Source organism: Hemibagrus wyckioides, linkage group LG26 (assembly GCF_019097595.1).
Source record: "Hemibagrus wyckioides isolate EC202008001 linkage group LG26, SWU_Hwy_1.0, whole genome shotgun sequence".
NCBI classification, from domain to species: domain Eukaryota; kingdom Metazoa; phylum Chordata; class Actinopteri; order Siluriformes; family Bagridae; genus Hemibagrus; species Hemibagrus wyckioides.
This window is the reverse complement of record NC_080735.1, coordinates 8,898,097-8,923,817: the sequence shown is the minus strand read 5'-3', so window position 1 is coordinate 8,923,817 and position 25,721 is coordinate 8,898,097. Positions and strand designations below refer to the sequence as shown.

Below are 25,721 nucleotides of genomic sequence, written 5' to 3'. Positions count from 1 at the left end.
AAATATAAATTGGTGAACTATTGCCATACTTTGAGTTCTGAGACTCACAAGGTTGGACAAGAAAGTCTTGTTATTGAGTCTGTCGGAGGCTGCTAAAAGGTCAAGAATGAGGAGGACTGCTGACAGTTTGGCTGATCTAGCAACATATCTCAGTGTTGTCCACAAGGGCAGTTTTTATGGACCATGCAACTTTGAAGCCAGACTGGATTATATGATAATTGTAGACAGTGTGTTCTAGGATTTTTAAATGAAAAGACAGAAATGATAATGAACAAATGAGAACAAGCAGTGATCTTGTTAATTATTTCCAATTGCTGTGTAACATCGGGGAGCTCTGGGTAGTTTACAGGGAGGGTGAGGGTGCAGGACACGAGGTGATGATCTGTGATGGGGAGCTTTTGCATTTATACAACAGTAAGGCTTTGTAGGGTTTATTTATTTATTTATTTATTTTTGGTTAATTTTTACACAAGTTCTTTCACACAGGCATATGCCCTCTTTGATTCATTCACTGGTTTTATACGTGATTAAATTCTAATCTCTTACTGGGCCATTTCATGACTGTGAATCTTGGCTTTAGTGTGTGCTTTGGGTTATTTTCATTCTGCAAGGTGAATTCTAAGCTGTCTACCTAATAGCCAGCAGGTTTTGTACCAAAATAGCTTGATATATTTGAAGCTGTTTTATATTCCATAAAGATTTACTAGGACCCCAAAGAATACATTGCCTTTGTTCCCTTCTCTTGTTTCTTACCCTTCAACAATAAGGGTTTTTTGTTCTTCTTCGGGTATTTGTCAGCTCCTAATAGACCATGCGATTTTTATTTGGGGTAAACTAGATTAGCAGCAATATGCTACTTATCTATGGACACAATTTTGAATGTGATTGGTTAACTCTGAGCATGGATGCATCCTCATTATAAAAAGCTGTGTTTCTTTTATTTTTTAATTTATTTTCCACTAATAATTAATGTTTTATCTCGTATTTTGTTTGGATCATTAAAGGTTTCTGACATGAGTTATCTTGATTTCTGAGTTTACATCACAAAAACCTAAAATCCAATATGTGTAGACCTTTTTCCTACCCACAGGTCTTACATTGAGCCCCTTTAGTTCCTTTGTTCTAAATTTCATAGTGGGACAAAGAAGAGCCAAAAAATATGTAAATGAAGGAATCACAGTGCTTCTAGTGAGTGATTCCTTTGTTGAAATAAAAAATAATAATAATACACCAAAAAGAAGTGGCTTAATTTCTATTTCTTTCATTAGTTAATCAGTTACTGTTGTATGATCTGGGATTCAAAATGAAGGAATAATGAAAATAAGGAAATGACCAATAAAGTACCGGTTTGATTATAATGAACAGATAATACTGGTCAGTATTGGTCCCTATGGTCTTTATTAGGTACTTACTGATATAATGCCCTTTTTATGCTCTTATTAAACAGTAGAAATTCAGTGTCTTAAAGCTTGTGAAACTTGTTATTTAACCCAAAAGGCTGCGACAACCCCGTTACCCAGTGTGATTGTTATTTAATAAATGAATCACATATGGCTATTCAAGTGGCAATGTTCACATCCTGACCCGTGAACCTTTATATCTGGAACATTAATAGCTCTGTCCACACACCTGCCAGTCAAAATATCTTCTGTGGCTACTTCCAGTGATGATGGTGGGTTTTGGGGAGGGAATTATGATATGTATATTGAGATTAACTCAGAAACATTTGTTATGAGATGGGGAAAACAACTTGAATTGCCTGTTTCGTTTACAACTGATTTAGAGTTTCCTTAAAAACTATAGACATTCCTTCTAAAAGAAATGAACGAAGATTTCTAACAAGCAAAGTACTCGATAAAATGAGTAGATACATATGGCACTGCAAACCCTGTGCTGTGAAAATCTGTGTATTTGTGAAGCAGCACACTTTGCATTACGAACTCTCACAGTTGAGAAATGTACTTTGTGGTACCTCGTGCCTGTATTGTCTATTTCTCTCTCTCTTTCTATTATATATATATTTGCTCTTTAAACCACATTATATTTTTTGGGGTCTTATTATCCCTGCTACTGTGTTTGCTTCAAAATTGAAATCATTTTATATATTAAAAACTGTTTCTATTGTTTAGGCAAAACCTTTTAGTAAATTTTTTGAACAACTTATTAATAAAGTACAATTTAATATAACACAATATGAACATAAATTTGACCTGTTTCCAGAGTTATTGACACCCTTAAAGAGAATAGGCAAAAAAACGGGAATTTATTACATACAAGGAAACTACTCTGCTTTTCCTCTAATGAAAAAAACATACTTAAGAATTTTTATGGTTATTGGTCCAGGGCAAAACTAGCTTGACATAAGACAGAAGACATTTGTCAGCTACATTAAACCACGCCATGCACTTACAGGATTTAATGATTACTGGTTCTGTTTTACTGTAGTGAAGAAAGTCAGCGGCATTAGCAACAATATAGCCAACTTAGGTTAGTTATATGAGTGATAACACTACTAATGTTTACTGATTGGAAGTGGGAAATACAAGCTGCAAACTCTGCCTGAACACAGCAATGTGTTTCAAGTAAACTAGAAGTAGTTACATTAGTGCCAAATTAATGTAGGTTAAGGTTGATATTGAACTTTGAAATGGTGGGATCTTAATCTTCTGACATTCCAGTACAGGAAAATATTGTGTTGCTCTCCGTACAGGAAGCTTCACCCAATATTACCATTGCAGCTGTTGGTCATTTTGAAATGTTTGGCAGAGACATTTGCACTGCACTTATTTTCGAGATAATAATGTGTTTATGCGGTTTCTTTTCTCATGTTATGCATTTTGTTAAGGGTGGCAATAATTCTGCGCTTGGCTATACATGGTATATGACATTGAAAATGTGATTGCATTGCAACGTGAAGTGTTTAAGTGATGATGTGTAACGCTGATTTTCTTCTGTACCATACTGGTTGACTTAGGGTCATGGTTGTTAACAAATGTGGAACATGGCAGAACCTCAAAGGTCCGGTACTTTAGTCTATGCAAAAAATTGTTCCAGCACATTGGACATGCATACACCTCTGGAACTGTACAATCCAAATTTTCCTGAAAAGGTTTTTACACTAGACATTTACTGAAATAGATTAGCATTTCAATTTAGAACCCAAGGTCAAACCCTCGTATTTAACAGGTATGTTGTGTGTGAAATTCATTTGATGTTCATAATGTGCTGACGTCTTTTTTTTTTCTTGTTAAATTCCCCAAGAAGCAGAAGATCTGCAGTGACCGCTCGCTCTCTCTCTCTCTCTCTTGCTCTCTCTCTCTCTATATATATATTTCTCTCTCTTTGTGAGTCTGTGTGTGTTGTGCATGTGTGAGCTGTTTGTGTGTGTGTGCTATTAAAACAGCAACAGCAGGTAAAATGATAACAATATTTGGTTTTAGAAATGATGTCAATATTTTGTCTACAATTCTTTATAATTTGTATGTATAATGGACACTTTCAAAGCTCAAGAATAGATTGTGATTGTAAGGGGCCTCATATTTTTGGCCATAGTGTATATGAAGTGCTAACCTACTTGAGTCTGTGTGTGTGTGTACGTTTTCTATTTGTTTTTTACTTTTATTTATGTATTTATTTATTCACTAAGATGGACAGCTGTTTAACCGTTATTTATTCTTTGTTTTGTTGTGCATAAACTTTATGTAGAATTGTGGGACACAGCAAGTCTGGGCATAATGGGTGTGTTAATCTCTCCTACGAAAGGCAGAAGACCAGCAGTCAGTCTCTCTCTATCTCTCTCTCTCTCTCTCTCTCTCTCTCTCTCTCTCCCTCCCCAATGAATTCATATAGATTTGATTAATTATTAAATATTAAATAAAAAGTATTAAATAATCATATTTGCTTTAAAATGACCAGGATTGTTTTTAAATAACCACAATACTTTTGTATTAAAATAAGTTAAAGCTTATTTACACTGATCAGGCATAACATTATGACCCCCTGCCTAATATTGTGTTGGGCCAAAACAGCCCTGACCCACCGAGGCATGGACTAGATCCCTGATCTGTGTTGTCTGGCACCAAGATGTTAGCAGCAGATCCTTTAAGTCCTATAAATGGCCTTACAACTTACATGACTTAAAGGACTTGCAGGACTTAAAGGATACTTGATAGATACTGACCACTGCAGACCGGGAACACCCCACAAGAGCTGCAGTTTTGGAGATGCTCTGATCCAGTCGTCTAGCCATTTGGCCCTTTGTCAAACTCACTCAAATCCTTACTCTTGTCCATTTTTTCCTGCCTCTAACATCAACTTTGTGGACAAAATGTTCACTTGCTGCCTATATCCCACCCACTAACAGGTGCCATGATGAGGAGCTCATCAGTGATATTCACTTCACCGCTCAGTGCTCATAATGTTATGCCTGATAGGCGTAAAGTTCCATGACAGGAGTTTATTCAGAATGCAAATTGGGTTGAATGTTAATTGTATATTGCTGTATTGGTATGTGGCATAAATGTGCTAAAAAGAGGTGAGTGTGTGCACAAGTGTGTTTACCTATGTGTGTGTGTACAAGCGTGTTTACCTGTGTGTGTGTGTGCGCAAGCGTGTTTACCTATATGTGTGTGTGTGTGTGTGTGTGCACCTTTGTTTTTGAGTATGAAATGTGCGCTATATATGGATGCCAAGGTGATTTGTCACTTTTTACCCACATCTTCAGCATTTTCTACACAAGCATTCATCATATCCTTTGTTTGTTTAGAAATGAAAATGCTGTCTCACTGCTGTGTGATATTTCATTCTTCCAGAATATGTTCTCTGGACTGATTCTGCCATTTTAATGTGCTTATGATTGATTCATTTATTTAAACATACAGGGGTTGGACAAAACCTTTAACAAATATTTACACCTGGGACCTAATAAGGAACCCTCCAGAACTCCAGTCTTAATCCTTCCTGGAATTTTGCCGTACGAGACTCGGCCGGACAAATCACTAGCCTGCTGAAGCTGTATAGGATTCACCATATGCACACACAAGGGTGATTTAGACCTGTCTGCTTACATAGACCTGACTGTGAGACAGTGAGAGATTTTGCACTATAGAATACATCCTCTGTTATATTGCTTAGTGTAATGACCATGCAAAGCAATTGGTCTAATGGTTTTTAGTTACAAACCCCATCCCATGATGGATCTCCCATCATTCATTTGGTGATAGACATTATAGATTAGTGTCTTTTGTTGAGTCTCTGTTCTTCCTTGATGATGCAGAATATGCATGCTCATAGTTTTATCCACCCCTTGTTTGTTTTATCTACCTCACTCTAATCTTGTTGTCTGAGAAATAGCAATATATTATATTTCCTCTTTTCATGTACTTTAAAAAGCAAGGCCAGTTGTCCTTGTTTTGCATTTCATAGCATCACACAGTACACTCTCCACTTATTTTATATGACTTTTTTTCTCTTTAATTTTTTTTTGGGTGTGTGACTGCAAGCGTGTGTGTATGTGTGACTGTGTGTGAGTGAATGTGTGTCAGTGACTGTGTGTGAGGGACTGTTAGTGCGTGTGTGTATGAGTGACTGTGTGTGAGTGAATGTGTCAGTGACTGTGTGTGAGGGACTGTTAGTGCGTGTGTGTATGAGTGACTGTGTGTGAGTGAATGTGTCAGTGACTGTGTGTGAGGGACTGTTAGTGCGTGTGTGTATGAGTGACTGTGTGTGAGTGCAAGTGACTACGTGTATGAGTGACTGTGTGTGTGTATGAGACTGCACGCATGTGTGTATGAGACTGCACGCATGTGTGTATGAGTGCGTGTGTGAGTGATTGTGTGTATATGTGCGTGTGAGTGACTGTTTGCGAGTGTGTGTTTGAGTAAGTGTTACCTTTTTATTAAGTAATTATTTAACTCACTAAAATATAAAGCATTACATTAGTAACGTCAATAAATTTAATAAGAATAACGTTATTGATGTTACATACTGTTACTTTAATTTCACAATAATGTACTCAAGCCATTGTGTTTGTTCTTCTGTAGAGTTATAAATATACCACATACAACATATATAGTTTGTACTTTTTAAAACAGTTGTCTAACTTTTCATTTTAAATATGTAATGCACAAGTTTGCACCCTGTATTTGGGAGTGAAGGAGCAGGCAACTTAATAGTTTCTAATAAACCTGTTACTGAAAACTGACAGGGCACTTTTAATGTACATTACAAGGTTATAGCATATAATCATCATATTTGAGTTCCCTACAATCTAAGCACTGTTCTAATGACACCGGGCCTCATTTATCAATCTTTCAGTAAAGTTCTGTGTGAATGTTTGTACAAACCAAACTGAAAATACTCACCAGCTTCGTACTTACATACAGCTGCTGATAAATTTCAGTTGTTTTTGGTGACACCATAAAAGGCAGAGCTCACATGACTGAAATGACGACTGAACGGCAAATAAGACTTTCTCAGACTGAAGTAAAAGTTATTTTGACGCGCACGCCTATAACAACAGTGTAAAAATTGTTTAAAGGGCAACATTTGGGGCCAAATTACATTAAAAGCTGAATTATATTAATTGTGAGGGGGGGGCGACTAATTATTATTAATTATTTATTTTTTGTCATACAGTATTGAAAGAAAATGCTACAGAAAACAGAACCAACTCGAACCCTTTCTTAATTGATTAGCTTGTCTTTAAAATGAATAAATTTATTTGCATACATTCCCTTTTTCACGTTTGATATGCTTCTGTCAGTACTATGAACAAGTTTAAAAATAAATCTGTATCCAGTTTGATAAATGAGGCTCATTAACGTTAAAACCCCAAGGACACTGTCCAAATGCGCAGGATTTAAACTTCCTCAAATGATCTTTTTCAACACGAGGCTTACTCTTTCAACACGAGGCTTACAGTTTCATAACTTTTCTTCACTTTCAGAGAGAACAGGATATGAGAATGAGTGAAATGGGTGCCCGTGGAGCCGTTAATATGGGAGGTATGGTCAAAAGTCTCAGCCCAAGCGTGAACCAAATGTGTGGTTAGTCCTATACATCACTTTTTTTTACTCACTGTGTTGAAACAGTTTTGTGCAGCCCTAGTTTTGATGTCCATGCAGCCATACTGTGACTTGTGATCTGAGGAGTGCTTGTCTATATGTGTGTTACAGTTGCATGAGTGAGAAATTTTTACCCTTTTTACCGTAAAATACTTCGACTCGACCCAGACCCTCTCTGGGAAATTATATATCTATATATCTAGATAATTCCTTTGCTGTTGGCTTATAGGTGACTTAAATATAGTCTTTATTTTTGGATTTTTTGTGGCACCAGAGCAGCATTTATTTATATACTTATTGTATGTTGTAGGTAGTTTTTGTGCATTATGGAACTGGTGCTTTCTTTCTTTCACATTTAAACAAACAGATTTTTTTTTTATTTAATCAAATCCTATAAAGTTATTTCTCTTTTTCTGCTCTTTTTTTTTTTTAACTTGTGGCAATTCATGAATAGGATGCACTTTTGTTGGAGGGCAAGTTAGATGTAGGAATTTCATACAGCATCTGTTTTCTTCTTACATGACGTCTTACATGGTACTGCACATCAAAAATAGCCTGCATTGCTTAGATAATAGATACAACTTAATTGTCATTGCAAAGTACAGGTACATAGCAAGGAAATGCCGTTGCTAGATTAGTGCCAAGGTGGATGGAAACTTGTCTTAGTTAATATTGGTCATGCATTGTCTTGTGTAGATTCTTTTAATCCTGCCACTGCTGTTAGCGGTAACCAGGGCCCTGCTCAAATGATGGGCATGGGCATGTCAGGCCGGGGTGGAGCCATGGGGCCAGAGGGATCATCAAATATGGGGGCACCCCTCATACAGGATAACGGAAATATGGTAACGTATCAGTGCTATTGTTTGCTGCTTACTGTTTTGTGAAATGACATCCTTATCTAAAACTAACGGCGCATTCAATGGTCTGCAAGTAAACAACACAAAATATCAAATAAGTGTTATCTTTCTATCAAAATATGTAATAAATTAATAGAACAAGGATAGTTAGAACTGGGAAGTTATTAAATCATTCTACAATCTGAAAATCTTACCAAGTTTATATTACTGCCAACTCCAGAATTATGGCACCTTTAGAAAGATGGGTAAATGTATACAGTCCCATTGTTATTCAATAACACAGAGATGATTAATGGACAAATGAAAAGAGACAAGTATGCTGACTTTCATACTCAAGGCAGTGGCCAGTACTCATCAGACTTGTACACCAAAACATAAAACCACTGATGAATTATAACTTCATCCTGATGTTTGGAGAAAACTTGTACCACTAATGTTAATTGTGTAAATGCTACCAGCGATTTCATCGTTTATTACTGAGATGGAAATTCCCAGATTTAAATTGTTAAATATGAATATATATATCAGCATATTCCACATGCAGAGTATCTCTGTGTCTGTGCAAAGTACCAAGAAAGTGGGGATCATTATGATCATTGTAGTGGCACACTCGACTAATTCACTTGCCACTATTTCTCTAATTGTTGAACGTATAAATTCAGACATGCAATACAAACATGTCATAAGCTTCTCACTTGGCTTTTTAGTCCATGTGATTAGGACATGGTACTGACATTTAGACTATGTTTTTCTCTCTCTTTTTCCTTTGCTGTGAAAAGCACACTTACAAAATTCCAGCTACATTCAAATTTGTTTTATGTCCTGCAACAAATAGGATTCCATAAGCCTCAGTAAAACTGTACAGTTTTTTGTTGTTATTCTATTGCAAGTGTTTGTTATATAGTGACTTTCATTTTCAGTGGTCATCCAACATTCCAGAAAAATAATCAAATTCTTTTTAATATATCCGAGAAAATTTTCGGGGTGGTTAGAATTCATTCGGGGTGTTGTGATGCATTACTTTTGTTCTGTTCAATTTTCTGGCATGTTCTTGACCCTTACATTGTATGCATTAGTATTTGTTATATGATAATTTTACCAGTTAGAAGCATATTTGCAGTTTTGTCTCCTACATTCTTCATTTTTATGCACACTAATTTGTATTTGTCTCTTTTTTGTTGGTACCTGGACGGGGCTGCTTTTCATCATGTCAACTTGGGGGAATTCTACGTTGTGACATTGAAAACATTCACGTTAATTATTCTGATAATCGTTGGACAAAAACTGGCTGCTTCTTGATGGATTTCCTTTCACATAAAACCGTACATGTGCACTTCCCTCTTCTGTCATACTGTAGCGTAATGAACGATTTCCTCAGGGAGCACCTGCTCAAATGGGTTCATCCATGGGTATTCGACCAGGTGTTGATTCCCCCCAGCAACAACAGTCACCTGTGATTGGTGCTGCAGGACCTGTGCCTCCTATGGGTGGTCCAGCTGGATTTGGGCGAGGAGATCCTGTTGGGGGAAACTTTGATGGGCCCAATAACAAGCGCCGTAGATACTAGGCTTTTTACTTTATTTTTTTTTCCCCTCTCATGATCGTGACATCTAGTCGTTTGATCCAGACCATCTTAACTTCATGGATGATGTTCATTTTTATGTCCTTTTCAGTGGCGCTGCTCTCAGGCAACCATTAGCGTTGGCCTTTGTCGCAAGTATCTCGGACATAGCATGAATCAGTTCTGATCATAAATTTGAAAACAGCCCTGTTTGGAGACTTATACTGCCTTAACTGTGCATATGCTGTAGGGAAGTCAGATTCTCGTCAGACGGCGCTTTTGAACGGTTGCAGTGCTTCTGCTTAGTGCTTTTCTTACCCTTTTTTTTCCCCCCTTGTTATAAGATCAGTCAAAGCTGGGTAACATTTATTAAATCTGCTTAATGACCATATCTGTGCTGAACTACTACATAGGTGCAAAGTTTACCTGAACATGTGGGACTTTTATCATTCTGTGCAGTTCATTTATTCCTGCTCAGAACTTTCTATTTGACAAGACATGTGGGAACAGAGAATAGCAGAATGAGTTATACCTCTTTTGGTTTCCTGGCTTCTGTACAGAGTGTGAGTGGTAAGATCTGTATTAAGCAGAAACCAAGAAATGGAACAGAATAACTGTGATTGTATAAGAATTTGAGTTGCAAAATGCTCATTTCAGGTATTATTACTTTTCTGTGAAAGCAAAGCAAAAACCCCTATACACTAATTATTAACGGTGTCTTGTTATACAGCATGCTCTAAACAGAAACATGTCACCTTTTCCAACCAAGAGGTTCTAAAAGTTTGTTGCACATAACATCTTCAAATCTCATGTTATTAGATAAATGCTTTAGTCTAGCTTTTTTTGGCAAGAGCATGTCGCTTGGGCCGTCTTCTTTGTACAACATCTGATTTACGGTGATTGTTTTTTTTCGATAACTTCTGGTATATGGATAGCGATATTAGTGTGTGTAATGTAGAATGTGCATGCTTTTTAGCAGTCATTTTTGTTTTAGTGAACATTTTAAACATGCCGGGTTATTTTCCTTTGCCTTCAAATGGCCGTTCTTGAATAAAAATGCTTAAAAAGGTAGTTTTGTGCGTTTGTGCCTTTTAAACGTTAAAAAAATGTAGTCCATAATTTCAGTGTTGTCATTGTTCAACATGGTGTTCAGCTTTTGTCTGTCAGAAAATGTAAAAAGAAAAAAAAAAATATCAATGCTTTAGAGGAGAGTTCAAAATCAGTTGGAGTAATGCATGGCTGAAGAGTAGCGCTTTTCACCTGGTTGCTGTGGCATGGCTCAGCTCAGCAAATTGCATTTAACCCTCTCTGCCCCACCACCACCACACAAGCTGCTATAATAAAAGGACCCATGCTGAATTTGGTTCACTTTCTTGGCCAGGTATTATGCGAGCCAAGCCAGGACATACATTTTTAATGTTTTATTCTAATTATCTTATATAATTATTAATTATTTAACATAGTTTGATGATCTGATATTTAAGGCAAACCTGAAACGGCTTTCTATTCAGGGTAGGCTACAGTGAATAGAGTGTTTCTCTCTCTCTCTCTCTCTCTGTGTCTCTCTTTTTCTCCTGTCAGATGTATCAGATGTAAGGCATTGAAATAAACATTTAATCATAGTCTTTTAAATTGCCAGTATTTTGCTGCATGAATAGTCCTAGTTGTAGGACTTTATTATTCCAAAAGCTTGATCCTGTATACACTGATCAGCCATAACATTAAAACCCTTGACAGGAGAATAAATAACATTTATTATTTTAATGGCATCTGTTATTGGGGTGGAATATGTTAGTTGGAATATGCAGTGGGAATATGCAAGTCCTAAGGCCACGTCTGGCAACTTGGAGGACATAAAGGATCCGCTGCTAATGTCATGGTGCCAGAATACAAGCACAGTAGTACCACAGCACACCTTCAGAGTCCATACCTCAAAGGGTCTGATCTGGTTAGGCAGCACAAACGGCGCCTACACGATATTCGGCAGATACTTTTAATGTTATGGCTGATTAGAGTATATTGAATATATACACTTCAGTATATCCATCCTGTTGTTTTGTGTCTTATTCTACACATCACATGCAGTGCACATGCATACTCCCAACTTCTGAAGAGCTTAAGTCTATACTGAAGTCTTAATACCAGTGTAAGTGAATATAATGGGTCTGAAGTGTCTACCTAGTGCTCTCGTCTACTGCGTAGGAACACTCTGTGTCAAGGGAACTTGACAGATGTACTTGGTTTGTTGAGCTGTCCTGAACCACATCAAAATTTGCTGGAAGCCCATCCCAGTATTAAGTTATAGATTGGCTATTAATTTTAATTAATATTAATAAGGTTTTCTGCAGAAATACCACCAAATGGTGATGAAATCAGATGGTGATCAGGAACTGTGAACTAGCTGACAGTTGGGGGGCCAACTCTGGGGACCTTTCTCCTGTTTCTCATGTTTTGTTTAAGAGTATCACCTCTAGGCTTTTCACAACACTATCTTAATAAGCTACTGGATGCCCCCTCACTGTAAGGGTCAGTCTTGTATTATTCTTCAGGTGTTACTCCAAATTTGTACTTATTCACTTGTCCACAAGGAATGTGAAGGTTGACTTCTGTACATACTTTTTCCTTCATCTTTGTACACCAGTGCTTGTATTTTTTTGTACCGCTGAACTCACTGTAATATCCATATAAAATAATCCTCCCTATGCAGTTTTAGACAAACTCTTTGTCCAAACTGACTGATCATACTGATACCTTCCCTTGACTTGTTAGGGGTTAAGGGAAGTAACATGGAAGGATATGAGATGGTTGATTGAAGTGATGAACAGCAATATTGTTGAATTAAGTTTAATTTTTTTCCCTCTGCACATGTGTATATTGCAATAAATGGATTATCAGTGCAAAAAAAAAAAAAAGTACTGCAAACGGAGTGACCATGGTGACATGACTAGATCCAACCATGCTGGGCTACAGACGGCGCCAAAGGAAAGAAAAGAATGCCTTCCCTGCCTCACCAGGCAGCTGTTTTAGGAGCCATAAGCAAGGGCTCATCACTTAAAAGCACTTTGACAGTGTTGAATGCATGCTCAGATGTTAAACACCAGTGAAAAGGTACAGTGGGACTGAGCAACTGTAATCGGTCCACCTATGGTAGAAAAGTTCTCACAGATCTCTGCCAAAATCTGGTGCAGCTCTGTGTGTAGCAGGAGTGGGAAAGTCAACTATGGCTGCTACTTTGGCATCTAGAGGATGAATACAGCTACCACCAACCAGTTCTCTTAAAAACGAAACTGTTTGAGTGAAGTTGCAACTTGGACAGAGTCAGTGTGAGATGAGCCCTATTCAAGCCCTGGAAAAAAACTGCATGTTTGGGCAAATCAAGCAAGCACACTATTGCAGGAGTTATAAAAGGCAAAATATTAAGGTAAGGTACCAAAGATGCTTGCTATATTCTTGTAAGTGGTCTAACGATCGTTCATGCAAGGTACAGGATACGATTCCAAGACTTTAACAAGGTTAACCTTCTGGTAGTCAGTACAAAATCTAAGCCTTCTATATATTAACATGTTAATGACACACTAGCACTCTCTGTATACTCAGGAGCTTTAACTACATAGGCCTGAAAACCTAGCAGTGAGAGATGAGCCCTGGACCTGCAAGAACTTGGTCATTTTTTGGCTAGTACCTGGGATCTTAAGGTTTCTCTTGTGACTTTCCATACCTTATATAACCTCTCAAGAAAATGACTAACAATTTAAAACATTAGCTCCTCAAGCAACTTCAAAGGTCCACATACCTAAATAAATGTCTAAAAACGAGCACAGAAAGGCTAAACAAATGTGATTCCTGCACAGCCTTGCCCACAGTGAACAGTATAAGATAGAACCCTTAATACTAGACATTATCAGTGTCCAAACAGTGTTTTAGCAGCATTGCCTTCCGGTGGACTGGTGGAATTAGAAGATTTTAGAAAATTGTACCTTGATCTGACTATCAAAAAAAAAAAAAACTAACGCTTGAGTCAGTAGTCTACTCAAAGGGAGCCTATGCAAAATGTGCACATAATGGTTAGTAAGAACTGATTACTTGACTTCAATAGGCAGTGGTCTTGAACAGTCCATGAGAAAGCGCTTTCTCGGTTCAACTGGAATGGGAAACAAAGCAGCTGGAGGAACTGACTTTTTTTTTTAGGCTTGCTGTTGTTTTGACATACATGACCATTTCGACATGTGACTGTCATGAGCTAGACATAACATGTCGCTAGGGTTACATCTACAAATCAGAACATCAGCATCCAGAAGATATGCTACTTATTATTTATTTATTTTTTTTCTAACTAGCAGCCTCATCTTTATTAAGCAAGAGACCGGAATATTTCTCTAACTGGGATCAATCTTCTGGGCAGCTAAAACCAAATAAATTTTCACCAGGTGTACACTGCCATTTCCTGCTTTAGCCTAGCATTAACGTGACATTTCTGACATCAGGAATGTCACCAGGCAAGGCAGTGCATACAACAGGTTTCAACCTACCTGAGAGCAAGTTAGTTACCCAGAAGCAAGTCACTCGTTTGCACCATGTGAAAGGTTGCTTTAAAATAACCCGATATACGGCATACAAACCACAAAATAACACATCTTAGATTAGCAATCATGCAGCTCTTAAAATCGTGACTGGCATAGGGTTAGCATTATCTGCCAAACTAACACTCCTCTTTAAAACAAAAAAGTTGATAGTATGGGTCAAACTTGGTCTCTTATAAAGGCACAACAGCAACCTCCCCCTCTGAACACATGGGATCTGTAAAGAGCTACACCTTTAGCCTGATTGCTAGGACTTAGATTTTTGTTTACCCCTGCCTTTCTCATTTTCACCAATGCAAAGTGTCCAGGTTTATGCTTTCAAGTCTCGTGAGACTGGGGACGTGATCAACTGATTTGATTAGGTTTAGCTCTGCCTTCTGACTAGTATTGTGTTCTAATTGGTTTAAAAGCTTGCTTGTGGGAAACAAACTCATCCTTGATAACTGCTGCTTGAGCTTCATCTTACAAATGGCTAGATAACGCTAAAACTTTGTCCCTTTCTTTATCCACTGTTTGAAGACATGCCACATGCAGCCTGAAACAGTTCAATCAAATACCCCAATATGTGCTTTCTTTCATATTTTTTAAAATTAAATATAGACCTTGATGTTGGGAGTTTAATGTGGCTAGCCTTAATAAGCAAATAATCTATTCTACACTTTTAACATCATAATTGGGTGCGTCAAGGAAATTCTCTAACTCCAAAGTGGTCATCCTTATATCCGTGTTATTGAGGAGAAGACCTTGCTCTCGAATCAAGTTCATCAGTTCTTGTTCAGGATTTTTTTCTTAATTGTTTCAGTAGAAATGGTTAAATCATTCAGGGGCAGAGTTTTTTAAACTCCTATAGTAAACTGGCTCTGTAAGTGACTCGTTAGCAACTTTATTTGCACTGTACTAGCTATCAAAGAGAACTCCCCTCCACAAATTTTTCCCAAAATATGCTGTCTATTATCCACCGGTACATGTTCATAATCCCTCAAAATTGCAGGTTCTGCTACCACATACTCTATCACTGAGCAACAGAGTTCAGCATGCTTCCTGTGCCTTCCAAAGAAGCTTGCATTATAAAAGTAACGGCTAAATCCCTGTAGGCCAATACAATCTCTCAAACGGCGGGTCTCTCAAAAAACACTAAAATAGGTTTCTGCCCCACTCTCCAGAAATGGTGGAAAGTAATATGCTTACATACATAAAAGTAGATGGTTGCAACTCAGCAGTTGTAATCGTCTTTGCAGCTTTGAAGGGAATAGCAGACGGTGTCAGGGTAACTAAATCAGAGGGATCAGATTGTGTAGAGGAAACCAGCTGCTGCAGTTGGACTGATCTAAACTCTTGTGCTTTAATCTCTTAACTCGTGCAACCGATTTACCTTATTACTCTCCAGCTCCATCTTACAAATGGCCAGATGAAACCTAACTCAATCCAGGGCTCTTTCGTTAGCCACCAATTGAAGACAGCCTGAAACATTTCTATCATATACTCCAATATGAGCTTTTCTGATTAGTTTTATTTAACTTAGAACTTGATATTGTGAGATTAAAGTGGCCAGCTATAATAAGCAAATCATCCATTCTATACTTTTCAAGAGCATAATAGCAGGAAGTGTCAAGGAAATTCTCTAAATCCAAAGTGGTCATTGTTGTATACATGTTATTGAGTACAAGGCCTTGCTCCAAAACCAAGGACATCGGTTCTTGTTCAGCATTTTTATAGACAATGTTAATTGTATCCTGCAAGTACATCTACCTGGAAGCATCTACTTTCATGCTTTTCCAACTAATTATTCTGATTTATTTCCTTTTAATTTGTCTAATCTGTATAAATTGTGACTAATTGAGACTTGAAACAGTGATAATACCAGAAGGGTTTGTATAATAACCCAGAAGATCTGGGATCTCTTTATTACCTTTGGCAGTCTCTTAAAAGTTGTTTTTACCTTTGGAAGCTTTTTATAAGGTATGATTCTCTTAACCTTGACATGCAAGTCTTCTGATAAAAAGAGAAATCACTTAGTAATTATTGTACCTATATCCTGAAAGGCAAATTGTAACCATTAACTAAGTGAGCTATTCTAGAAGGAACACCACCTAAATTATCAATAGTATATAAATAAAGTCATTAGCTTTAATAGCTTAACCAAATGCTGTTGTAGTTTTAGTAGCTTGCTATGTCAGTTCGACTAGATACATAGTTAGCTGTCTGGAAAATATACGTCTGACACCTTGGTCTTGAGCTTTACCTATAGGCTGTTGCAGCAATTGTTTGGCCAAAAGTTTGTGGACATGTGAGCATCAAACCCTTGTGTGCTTTTGAATATCCCAAATCAGATTAAGTCCCGGGTTTAGTTAGTATAATAGACTTTACTCTTCTCTTCTTTTCATTCATTAGATTTTAGAATGTGGGTATGGAATTTGACGTTTCAGCTACAAGAGCATTAGTGGTCAGCCCTCTTGTGGGGTGCAGTTGTACTTCCAAATGAAGGTGTTTGGTGTGGTTGAGGTCAGGACTCTACCCTTGGTGAACCATGTCTTCATGTTCCTTGCTTTGTTCTCATGGGCATTGTCATGCTGGAACATGTTTGGGTATCTTGGTTCAAGGTCAGGGAAAATTGTATTGCTCCAGTATACAAAGGCAAACTATACAGATGTGGTCATCCAGCTGTGAGCGACAGTGTGGGAAAGGCCTACATGGTTGAGAAGGTCAGATGTCCACAAAGCTTTTTGCCATAGCATATAATTAATACAACAGTTAATAGCTAATGAACATCAATGCAGTATAATAGATTAATAGAAAGCTTTCATCATGTAAAGCATTACAGTGGGGGGATGTTGAGCTGTGAATCGCTGAAATCCCCACATCTCATTGTTTGTGTTATCATGCTCTAGCACTTGATCAACAAAAAGATATGTCTGAAAACGTTTATTTATTTATACAGAATATTATATATATATATATATATATATATATATATATATATATATATATATATATATATATATATATATATATATATTGTCAGCAATAAAAGCTGAGAGATTCCTGTAGTGTTTGGCTCATGGTTTATATGATTGATTATTTTATCATTTTATGATTTTTTTTTATTTGCTGTGGTGCTTGTCTGTTGACCCGTTTGAGTTACTATGCAAACACAGTGAGAAACATATAGAATAGTTAAAGCACTTTAAGGCTTAACTTGAGGATTCTGTGGAAATGGTCACTGTGAATCAGAAATGCAAGCCTTTGCATGCAAGAGTTAAGCATGTGTATGTATATATATTTACACCACCTGATAAGATTCTTATATAAGGGACTTAAAGGTCTGATTAAATGATGCAGACACTTGAGTTGATGCTGCTGATATTTTAATATTCAGACAAAGAAATGATGACCGTCTAACAGTCATACATGATCACAAAATAAACAGTTCAGTTTCATTTGTTGTGTAAATGTATCTGCAGGGTTCACTGGAATTTTAATGCTCACTTGAGTGGTAAACTTTGGCAGCAATATGACTTGTACACAGTCCATTGCTTCCCTTTCCTTCTCTCTCTGTATTGAAGACATTTGGGTTTCGAGATCAGAAGGTGAGTATATGACAAAAGATCTGATTTCCATCGAGATTTATTCATCTAGTAACTTAAAATGTGGCAAGATTTGTTTTAACCAACCTATTTTTCAAGTGATCAAAAATATTGGAACATGCATGCTCTGTTTGGTAACATTTAATAGATCAGAATGCCAACTCTTATTTTGAGATCTAAGAGATGAAAAAAACATTTTGAAGCTGAAATAAAGACGGAAAATGTTCATCAAATCGCTTTGTCAACAGTAATGCTGTGTGTGGGGGGGCATTATTATCCTGACACATAGCGCCACCTTTAGGGTGCAATGTTTGAACCATTTCTCCAGAATGGAGTCCCTTGGCAGTGTCATGCTCATTGCACATTACCCTGGATACTGTGGCTATCAATACACCACAAAGACATGCTGTCCTGGTCACAGATAAGCCTATATATATATATATATATATATATATATATATATATATATATATATATATATATATATATATATTTATATATATATATATAAATATATATATATATAATATAGGTGCGAAAGCTCCAAAACTATATTATCCAGTGTTTCAAATTTAGTGTATAAACCCTGTAGCTCTAGGTGCCTTATCTTTCATGTCATGGCATTTAGGTATAGCAAAAACCAAAAGAATTGACCTTGCAGCTCCAATTTGTTTGGGAGGATACTGTATTTCCACATTGTATGTAATAGTAGAACAATATAATATGACTTAATGGAGCACTTCAAGATAAATGCTTTTGGTCATTTAAAGAACGTAAAATCTTAATTGATTCGGGAAAATACTACCTGTCAAAAAAAGAAAAAATCTCTTTTGAAATTGCACCCTAAGTAATGTTTTATTTTGTTTTTGAAGTCTTCACTTGCACTTGTTATGGTTCACCATTTTCCATTGGGATGTTGACACATCACAAAGGTAAGCTTTGGTTCAGCTTATGGCAGGTCTGTGTTGCTTTTAGGGGACCCGTTTGGTCTTACAGATCTAACAGACCCTATACTTAAAATAAGATCCAGTTTAACCAAGTTAAGAAAAACAAATCCTTAAATTAATGATATCTTTTTGTCTGCAAAAGCAGATTCAGTCTCTGATTTCTGGAAAGCGAGAGACAAAAATCGATGTTTTCTGCTACTTTTATATATATATATATATATATATACACACTATATTATAGTATGTGTATATATATATATATATATATATATATATATATACACACACTATATTGCCAAAAGTATTCGCTCACCCATCCAAATAATCAGAATCAGGTGTTCCAATCACTTCCATGGCCACAGGTGTATAAAATCAAGCACCTAGGCATGCAGACTGTTTTTACAAACATTTGTGAAAGAATGGGTCGCTCTCAGGAGCTCAGTGAATTCCAGCGTGGAACTGTGATAGGATGCCACCTGTGCAACAAATCCAGTCGTGAAATTTCCTCGCTCCTAAATATTCCACAGTCAACTGTCAGCTGTATTATAAGAACGTGGAAGTGTTTGGGAACGACAGAAACTCAGCCACGAAGTGGTAGGCCACGTAAACTGACGGAGCGGGGTCAGCGGATGCTGAGGCACATAGTGCGAAGAGGTCGCCAACTTTCTGCAGAGTCAATCGCTACAGACCTCCAAACTTCATGTGGCCTTCAGATTAGCTCAAGAACAGTGCGCAGAGAGCTTCATGGAATGGGTTTCCATGGCCGAGCAGCTGCATCCTAGCCATACATCACCAAGTGCAATGCAAAGCGTCGGATGCAGTGGTGTAAAGCACGCCGCCACTGGACTCTAGAGCAGTGGAGACGCGTTCTCTGGAGTGACGAATCGCGCTTCTCCATCTGGCAATCTGATGGATGAGTCTGGGTTTGGCGGTTGCCAGGAGAACGGTACTTGTCTGACTGCATTGTGCCAAGTGTAAAGTTTGGTGGAGGGGGATTATGGTGTGGGGTTGTTTTTCAGGAGCTGGGCTTGGCCCCTTAGTTCCAGTGAAAGGAACTCTGAATGCTTCAGCATACCAAGACATTTTCGACAATTCCATGCTCCCAACTTTGTGGGAACAGTTTGGAGCTGGCCCCTTCCTCTTCCAACATGACTGTGCACCAGTGCACAAAGCAAGGTCCATAAAGACATGGATGACAGAGTCTGGTGTGGATGAACTTGACTGGCCTGCACAGAGTCCTGACCTCAACCCGATAGAACACCTTTGGGATGAATTAGAGCGGAGACTGAGAGCCAGGCCTTCTCGTCCAACATCAGTGCCTGACCTCACAAATGTGCTTCTGGAAGAATGGTCAAAAATTCCCTTAAACACACTCCTAAACCTTGTGGACAGCCTTCCCAGAAGAGTTGAAGCTGTTATAGCTGCAAAGGGTGGACCGACGTCATATTGAACCCTATGGATTAGGAATGGGATGTCACTTAAGTTCATATGCCAGTCAAGGCAGGTGAGCGAATACTTTTGGCAATATAGTGTATATATATATGTATGTTTCCTCATAATAGCTATATACACCGATTAGGCATAACATTATGACCACCTGCCTAATATAGTGTTGGCCCCCCTTTTCCTGCCAAAACAGCCCTGACCCTGATCCACTAGATCCCTGAAGGTATGCTGTGGTATCTGGCACCAAGATGTTAGCAGCAGATCCTTTAAGTCCTGTAAGTAAATGGCTTGAAGGATACTTACAGGGCTTAAAGGATACTTTTGATAGATACTGACGACTGTTTGTAGATACTCTGATCCAGTGGTCTAGCCATCACAATTTGGCCCTTGTCAAACTCACTCAAATCCTTACACTTGTCCATTTTTCCTGCTTCTAACACATCAACTTTGAGGACAAAATGTTCACTTGCTGCCTAATATATCCCACCCACTAACAGGTACCGTGATGAGGAGATAATCATCTTATTAATCTTATTCACTTCACCTCTTGGTGCTCATAATGTTATGGCTGATCAGTGTAAATCATATAAATGTAATTCATCACAATCACATGTTTTGTTTTTAATAAAATACTCCTTTGGAATTAGTCTTGGTATCTGTCCATCACACTGCACAAAAAACCAGTTTAACAAACACAGTTGTAAATGCAGTCAGTCTGCCTAAAGATGCCTAAAAACTTTCTAGCTGGTAAGTCTGATTTCCTCATTATTTGATCAAGCTGATGAAGCTGACTTGCCATAGTGAACCTAAGATATGATAGCTGATCTAGCTGAATTAGCTGATCATCCTAGCTGATTCTGGCTGTCAGCACACACACACTCAGTCACTCTCTTCATGCTTTTTTGCTCCCCAAGGTTGTAAAGAGTGATCGAGTTACCGTAGTCTTGCTGTAAGGTCAACATTCTGGCTTTTCTCATTAGAGCTGTTGCTTACTGGATGTACTTTTTTTTTTTCCCAGACCATTCTGTGTAAACTCTAGCCTTGTGAGTTTAAATCCCACAAGCTCTAACATTTTCCAAATACTTCAGTCAGCTTGCCTGGCCACAACAAAACTTGCACAAATTAGCAATTTATGATGAAGTGACTGGTGAATGTATGACAGTGACTAATACATTTATTTATTTTGTCTGTTCTGAATGTTTAAAAAGCATTGAAAATTAGGTCAGATTGTGGTTAGCCTGTGGTTTATTGCTGCTTTGCCAATTCCAGCTGGTTTACAAAGCTACACTGATTAACACAGGATGAATATGGTACAATAACAGAAGTGGTGACTTGCAGAAGTAACATTTACTGTCCATTCATGTAATGCTCTGCGACGATAACAAAGCAGCTTCAGACTGATGAGTTAACCAGAGGTCTACTTTTTATAGCAGTGGGTGCAGATATATGGCGCAGCAGATGAGGAACGGATATATAGAGATGTATAGAGGTCTGCAAATCATTTTTGCCTCTTAAAAAAACCCCCAAATAAATCAATAAAGTCTTGATCTATAAAATTTGCAAACATTAGACTTTTGTAATAACCAGAATGTATGGATTGATTTATTTGATAAAATTCAAAACAATTGCCTTTCTAGTCAGCTAAATACTTTTTTCTTATGAACGTTTGCCTGCGCTTAGGCAAAAGATATTCAGCTACGCACATTTCATGTTGCCACGCATTTATTGTTTTTTTCTGCTTTAATTAAGCAATATTATTCGAGCTCGAATGCTTTGGTGCTGAATATTTGCTCAGCTGGTATTGGTCCTGCTTGGTTGTTCAGTATTAACTACGTGATACCGAGTGCATTATTGCTTTTATGTATCAGTTCTGGAAACGATAAATTAATATTGATAAGTGACATTATCAGAAACAATATTGGCAAATGTTCTGTTTATTTTTGTTCTATTAACAGAAATAGATTTCCCATTAAAGGTGTGTCTGGTAAAATTGGTGTCTGTTCTAACTTTTCATCTTCAACTGACAAAGAAGATGTCTCTAACGATATAGAGTGTAGGAGTTTTGAACCAGGAAGTGGAATTTTACATGGTGAACATGGACAAGCTGAGCGATGCAGTGAAATGTCACAGTGTGGTTTTAATAAATTGAAGTATTCTTGGGAAACCAAACAAATGAGTGGACCGGAGCTAACTGTTGTATGATTCACTATATCCTAATTACAAAAGAAATGGCATTAACCAAGTTTTTTTTAACCATGTGGAAGGTTCCAGAAATTGATGTAATGACATTTAAAAGCTTTTTTGGTTGGTCACTTGTCATTATTATAAATTGGGAGCATCTGGAGATATGTTAAACTTTAAAAGGATGAAAGATGCAGTGCATTTAAAAGGATTTGTGATGCCATGAGAAATTCCAAGCAACTCCATCAACTCGGTTTCAGGAATAAAAACATATGGACCACCACAAGCCTGGTTTTTCCCCTTGGGATCATGCATCATGTTGTGTTACTGGCATACTTAAAAATATATGAGAGATGAGGAAGAAGGATCTACAAATACTGAAGCAACAGCTCAAGACTTTAGCCAGAAAATTGGTTACAATTGTGTTTACCAGTCAGATAGTGATCCTCCAGAGTGGGACAGTGAAAGTATTAGAGTGGTCATAACACAAAGCCCTGACCCAAGCCTCAAGCTTGTGGACTAAACTGGGAAAAAAAAAAAGCAAGAAGGCCCAAAGATCTTACCAAGTCACACCAATTATGTTTGCTGGAATTTTGCTCCATCCTTCTAAGTGGAAAGATAACCCAAGCCACCAGTATTTTATATACATTTTATCTTAAATATCTGTCCTTATTATTCCTACTGCAGATTTTCCCAGCTGTAGTCCTGGAGTTTTTCTTGTCTTGGCACATTTTTTCCAACACACCTGACTCTATTAATCAGCTCATTTTACAGCACTTGCGTTTCTTCTGAGGTGTGTGTGGCCTATTGTGTAGAAAATGTCAATTGAAAATAATCCCCAAACATTTTGTTTATTTTACCTAGAAATTTTAGCACCACCCCTTTCAACGTAGGCAAGAGCATTTTTTTAATGAACAATATTAAATTATAAGCCACACTTCTGATAAAAAGAGAGTCAGCTGGGTGTGGGATTTTGCTTTCAGGGACAGAACTTTAGTAAAGTCTGTTGAAATTTACAATGGTGTAGCTAATAAAGTGCATGAATCTTTAAAGTGCCAGAGCAAATTATCATTTGTTTCAGGGATTTGAGTTTTTTTTTTTTAGTTGGTTTACTATTCAGTTGTTTAAGTATAGTAATTTTTGATAACATTTTTATGCTTTTTAGAATATTTTGTTGTGTACTTAATACTTGAGCGCAGTACTTAGTCTAGCTTTTCATTTAATAAAGTGCCCTCCTGAAATATTTGCACCTTTCACACACGATTGCATTAAAATAAATGCATAATTGTAACGATTATTTTAAACAACGGAAACACACATGCATATCTATCTATATGCATACCATCTATGCATGTGTTTTTTATATATATAACACATGCATAGATGGTTATAGATGGATATGTATGTGTGTTTCCGTTGTTTAATATGTGTGTATATATGTGTGTATATATGTGTGTGTGTATATATATATATGTGTGTGTGTGTATATATGTGTATAGATATATATATATATATATATATATATTTATATGTTTATTTATATATATATATATATATATATATATATATATATATATATATATATATATATATATATATAAATAAACACTGATCAGGCAAAACATTATGACCATTGTGAGGTGCCATGAATAACACCGATGATCTCCTCATCATGGCACCTGTTAGTGGGTGGGATATATTAGGCAGCAAGGGAACATTTTGTCCTCAAAGTTGATGTTAGAAGCAGGAAAAATGGACAAGTGTAAGGATTTGAGCGAGTTTGACAAGGACCAAATTGTGATGGCTAGACCACTGGATCAGAGCATCTCCAAAACTGCAGCTCTGTGCAGTGGGGACAGTGGGGTGTTCCCGGTCTGCAGTGGTCAGTATCTATCAAAAGTGCTCCGAGCGTTTTTATATATATATATATATATATATATATATATATATATATATATTATATTTATTTATATATATATATATATATATAAAATTCAGTTTTTAGCCCTTGCACTAATAAGTAATATTTAAAAATGCAATACAATGCACATTTAAGATTAAGCAACAAATTATAAAAGCATAACAATGTTTTATATCAACATGCTATTTGGAAGCATTACAAAACAGAAGCACTTCCCGAGAGCCAATCACAAAATTCAGTGCTTAAGCTTGGCCAAACATCATTATAACTACATTTTGGATCCTGTGTTAATTAGATGAGAGCAAATGTAATTTTTTTTGGTTATGTACACCATCAACATGTTTGCTAACAAACGGAGACTGCATTAAAAAAATAACGTGCTGCTTCACTGTAAAACATGGGGGTGGATCGGTGATCCTTGGGGCTGTTTTGCATCTGGGGTTGCAGGTGTTCATGTGAAGTTTTAAGGTCAAATGTAATCCTACTAAGTACCAGGATATATCCTATAGCCTAAAACCTGTTTTGCCTCTGCCGTCATGTTTATATCTGGCCAAGGTTGGAGCTTTCAGCAAGATAATTCCAAATCAGTGCATAACTGGATAAAGAAACAAAATATTTGTGTTAAAGAGGCATAAAGCAAACCTGTCTACTTCAGAATATGAACTCTACTGAAAACCTGTGGTCTGAATTGAAGAAGAATTTCACATGCACATAACATAAGAAAATGAAAATAAATAAGTAAATAAATAAAAATCTGCATGCATGAATTTTCCCAAATCTTTAAGACACTGCAGGAAGAAAGTATGTGCTTTTTATAGCCAGGGCAGTATCACGTGGTGCAAATAATTTTGAAGCAATCATTTAAATAATCCTTAAAGTGCTTTAAGATTGGAGATAAAAAATCTCCAATTGTATGTATTTCTGTATGTTTGAGCTTAATGTGTGCTTTTCATTATATATACACTATTTATGTATTTGTTTATTTACTTATAATTCTGGAGCCCTCTGTATGTGTCCGTTACATTTGCTGAGCATTTTTGCTGGTCTTTTATCTAGTACAGTAGGCTAGTAATATATTGGCTGTTTCAAAGTAATAATTTTTGTTGTCTTTTTTCTTTCTAGAACCCTTGCAGGCCTTTACGTGGTTTGGAAGAGTGCCGATGCTTATAAGGTGAAACAATATTCAGCCCTCTCTCTCTCTCTCTCTCTCTCTCTCTCTCATATCTAATTATTTCACACAAGGAAACCATAAGGTAAGTAGTATTCCAATTGTTCGTAATGTAATATCTTGAAATAAACAGGGCTAGTTCAGAGCCCTGTAACATATATTTCCTTTCCTTTAACCAGTTTGATATCCACTAGGTGGTGCCATAGAAGTGAGAGAAAAAAACCTCAAACAGGCATCTATCAGTAAAGGTACTTGCATTTTTAGTAATAATAAATGTCAAGATTAATTCTAAAATGTTTCTGGATACAGTGGATGCTTAGTAATGAACTAATCTGCTGATTTTATTTACTCAGCACATACAATTAAATCATTTTTCTATTCAGTTTATTGTCTGTACACCAAATAGATGTAT

At 37.0% G+C, this 25,721-nt stretch overlaps 1 protein-coding gene across 3 annotated transcripts in view; it reads left to right on the top strand.

The window, feature by feature from the left end:
* The window catches only part of pspc1 (paraspeckle component 1), a 33,080-nt gene extending 7,359 nt beyond the window's left edge, over positions 1 to 25,721 (top strand). The window contains exons 7-9 of one of the 3 annotated variants that reach the window (XM_058380194.1): positions 6,947 to 7,004; positions 7,761 to 7,906; positions 9,279 to 10,553. In XM_058380194.1, coding sequence (XP_058236177.1) covers positions 6,947 to 7,004; positions 7,761 to 7,906; positions 9,279 to 9,488 — 414 coding nt within the window. In that variant the 3' untranslated portion in view covers positions 9,489 to 10,553. Of the gene's footprint in view, positions 1 to 6,946; positions 7,047 to 7,760; positions 7,907 to 9,278; positions 10,554 to 25,263 lie in introns of those variants that run through there. The other 2 variants (XM_058380193.1, XM_058380195.1) reach the window with 2 other exon arrangements.